The 4,425-nt window shown below is 35.3% G+C and overlaps 1 protein-coding gene across 1 annotated transcript in view; it reads left to right on the plus strand.

Annotated features, from left to right (window-relative positions):
• LOC106878942 (semaphorin-2A) overlaps window positions 1-4,425 on the plus strand; it is a 101,760-nt gene that overhangs the window by 93,317 nt on the left and 4,018 nt on the right. Inside the window, exons 13-14 of the mRNA XM_014928318.2 lie at window positions 2,484-2,644; window positions 4,028-4,107. Of these exons, the coding sequence (XP_014783804.1) occupies window positions 2,484-2,644; window positions 4,028-4,107 (241 nt within the window). The remainder of the gene's footprint in view (window positions 1-2,483; window positions 2,645-4,027; window positions 4,108-4,425) is intronic.

The raw sequence follows: 4,425 nt of genomic DNA on the forward strand, positions 1-4,425 counted from the left end.
TTTTATTATATACATAGTCATAATAATCAAAGCACATAAACTCAGGGGATGGCTAGAAATGGCTAGTTACAATAACATTGAGTGCTCATTGAAATACGCAACGTTGAGTACTTCAAATATTGGTAGGATACTGAAGATATGCAAGTACCAAATCCAATTTAAAACACAGATCCCATGAAGGGCATTGGCCCTTCATGTGTCATAGGTATAAAAAGTAAACGCATCTAATACTTATATATGTAAACTGATGGCACTCGGTCAGTTGTGATGAGTGTTTGAGTTGGTGCAATCAATGGAACAGCTTCCTTGTGAAATTAATGTGGAAGTGGCTGAGTGCTCCACAGACACGTGTACCCTTAATGTAGTTCTCCTGGAGATTCAGCATGACATTGATGGTGTCAACACTTGCCCTTTTCAATTATTTTTAACAGTTGAAGGAATTGGAGTAATGTGAAATAAAGTGCCTTGCTGAAGAATACAATGTCAGTCTGCAGAGAAACAGCTAAAAATTTCTCCTGTTTATAATTACATTGGGCTTCTTTCAGTTTCTGTCTACCAGATTTGCTTACATGGCATCAACCAGACAGGAGCTGTAGTAAAAAAAACAACACTTACCTAAGATGCCACACTGTAGGACTGAGTCAGAAACCTGGAAAGTGCAAGAATACAAATCAAGCTTCTTAACCACACAGCCACACCTGCTCCTGTGTGTAGCACAAAACAAAATAAAAATGGTGAAAGAAGACATGAAAATAATAGTGATTCAGTTAGTAAAAAATTGCCATATTTGTGTGGTGAGGTTGGTAATGGTGTTGAAAGTATAAGGTTATATGTAGAAACCTTGCAAGAGCCACTGTTTAGTTAAGCAAATAATTTGGTAAATCAAATAATTCTGCTTGAGTTACTATTTATGAAAGAGACACTTTATATTTATAGAAATGTTTACTCTTTTTCCGTTTCTTATTTCATATGTATATATATATATAAAGTATATATTTATTATATATATATATAAAATATATAAGCTTGTACATTTGTGTTAATAAATATATTCATACATATATAATGTACACCTACATATATATATACACACACACACATAGAGACCATACACACACACACACACACACACACACACACACACATATATATATATATATATATATATATATATATGTGTGTGTGTGTGTTCTTTTTTTTTTCCAATGACCTGAATGTTATTTATCAGCTCACTCATTACTGAAGTAGAGCAAGCTTCCACCAAAGTCTCTCTCTCTCACACACACACACGCACGCACGCACGGACGCACGCACAAACACACGTGCACACACACGCGCACACACACACACACACACACACACAAAGAAATATCTGCTAATACATCAACATAGTAATTGAAAAAGAAAAACTCATAAATATACAACCAAAACGACAACAACAACAATAATAATGTTAAAGATATTCTATCATGTATATTATTTTGTATTCTGTTGAAAATAAGATAAAGAATAAATATCATACTAACTTTGTCAACCTTTTCATATTGAATTCCATTCTGAATTGATAACAGCAGTCAGTGAGCCAACTACCTTGTTGAGCATCGTAACTGATAAATGTTCAACATTTATGTGAAATATTACTCCGAACGGACATAAGAGGTCAGGAAGATGGCCGTAGTCTACTTGGCTGTTAACTCATTTCATTTTTTTTTATTTCTTAGCATGTTTCAGTCATTTGACTGCAGCCATGCTGGGGCCACAAAATTGAATGGTTTTTAGTTGAACAAATCTACTCCGGGTCTGTGTTCTTTTTTTATGTAAAAGCCTGCTACTTATTCTATCAGACCCTTTTTGCCGAACTGCTAAGTTACAGAGATTGTTTTGAATTAATGATATATTATCTTGTAGCTTCAAGATTTCTACGATATGATTGTTTATTTTTAGTGTGACATTTTAGGGTTTCTGTGAGACGTTGGTTTCAACATAAACAGACAAAATATTTGGAATACATGCGGCTGGTCTAAATGCTGAAGGGTTAAGCACTATGCCATGCGCCTTTACTTCACATTCTTTTAAAAAAGATGGAATGGTCACAACTTGAATAGGGGACAGAACCTGAGATTAAACAACATGTGATAGGCTTGTAGTGTTGTCGTTGTCATCATCATCATCATTTAATGTCTGTTGTCCACGCTGGCATGGGTTGGACAATTTGACCAGGGCTGGTAAGCTAAGAGGCCACACCAGATTCCAGTCTGATTTGGCATGGTTTCTACAGCCTGGATGCCCTTCCTAATGCTAACCACTCAGAGAGTGAAATGGGTGCTTTTACATGACACTAGCACAGGAGCCAGTTGTGTGACATCGGTATCTCATGACTACGATTTCACTTGCTTGATGGGTCTTCTTCTCTAGCACAAGACGTTTTCTTCTTCTTCGTCGATGCCATTTTTAATTTTTTTTATTTTCATTCTCTTTTCCAGAAAGACTATTTGTATTTGAGTACAGATTCCAAAGTATTACAGGTGAATGTGGAGACATGTGAACAATACAAGAAAGCAGATGCTTGTATTAATGACCCCTACTGTGGATGGGCTAGAAATGACAAATGTATGCCTTACAATCAAGGTTCCTCTCATCACAGGTGAGCAGTCGACACTTGAAATATTTTCTATCAAATTTAAAGAACTGAAGTAATGGTATGGTGGTGTGATATTTGAGAAATTTGCTTCAGAATTGCCAAACAGCTGGTTCCAGGATCAATCTCATGGCATGACCTTTATGAGTGGCTGCTGTAAAGTTCCTGGCTTTAAGGGCATCATGAAAGGCCTGGCTGGAGTCCCAACCTTCCGGGGTTTTTTTACTGGACTTAGAAAAACTGAAGGACCGTTGTAATCAGTGTGGCACAAGCACAGGCAAGGCCAGTTTTGGCATGGTTTTTATAGCTGGATGCCCTTCCAAATGCCAACCATTTTACAGTGTGGATTGGATGCTTTTTAAGTGGCACCTGCACTGACAGGGCCACTAAGTAACTTGCAAGACAAAAGAGGAGAGGGGACATTGGAGGATGTGATTTTGTATCAGATGATGAAATATATATAAGCAATGATTAGTAACATTATGAAACCGGTATGCTTTTGATTCTCTTTAACTCACAATAATGACTTATTACCTTTATTCCTACCTCAGTTCATCTAATTGTATATATCTATCGTTACTTTTCATAAAGAACCTTTACTCTTTTTGATTTCCAATGTCTGTTTTCGCTTATTTTTCTTACTTTCCCCTTACATTTCCACGTGTAGTTTCTATTTTGTTTTTGTAACATATTTCTATTATATATTGACATAAAATGTATGTGTATAATTTGGAAGATTAAAGTCAATACTACTACACTGAGATTACAAAACAGCTGTAATCCTATAGAAATGATAAATCTGTATTCATCTCCCGATTTAATTACTATGTGAACTGATAGCCAATTCTTTTGGGAACTGTTTACTATGAACTATGCCTCATTTTCTGAATACAATTTTCTGCTTTATATATATGTGTGTGTGTAATATGGTTTAGAAGTTTGTTTCACGACCTTGTGGTGTGGTTCCATCCCACAATGCAACTGTTTCCTAGAATAACATTGTGCTAACTAATTCCTTGTGACTAAATGTGGTAACAAATTAACTATCTAGCTTTGTAGTTACACAATATTTTATAATCATATACATAATTATAACAAAGGATCAGCTTAATGCCTCACCACACACTGTTAGAAATAGACATTAAAGTCTTTTTTACTACCTTAAAATCACCAAGAATAACACACTTTTTGTAGGTAAATAAAAGAAAAATAATGAATAGCTTTGTAGGTAAATAGACAGACAAAGCATAGACCCATATTGTTTGAAAGTGATGGCTGGCTGTGCTAGACAAACAGACAGACAGACTGAACAAGAGAGAAAGAAAGTGAGCGATAGCAATGGAATTGATTGTCATTAAGATGTAATTTCCTTTTATTCTTCCTCTTCAGATTGAGGACATTCAAAGATGTTCCAGCAAATATGCCCTTTAAAGAAGCTATGGCCCATGTTATAGAAGAGCCATTATATGGTGAGTTGGTATAGATATATCTTTTACCTTTAACTTGTTTAAGGTATTGGACTTTAGCCACGCTGGGGCACCACCTTGAAGAGTTGAGCCAATCAAATCGACCCCCTGTACTATATTCTTGTTTTTAAGCCCAGCAATTATTCTAGCAGTCTCTTTTTGTTGAACTGCAAAAGTTACAGGGATGTAAACAAACTAACTCCAGTTATCATGATGACAGAGAGCAAACACAAAGACATACACACGTAACATATGTAAAGATATATACATATATATGTGTGTGTGTGTATATATATATATATAAATATATATATATATAAA

Source organism: Octopus bimaculoides, chromosome 8, assembly GCF_001194135.2.
Source record: "Octopus bimaculoides isolate UCB-OBI-ISO-001 chromosome 8, ASM119413v2, whole genome shotgun sequence".
In the NCBI taxonomy this organism is placed as follows: domain Eukaryota; kingdom Metazoa; phylum Mollusca; class Cephalopoda; order Octopoda; family Octopodidae; genus Octopus; species Octopus bimaculoides.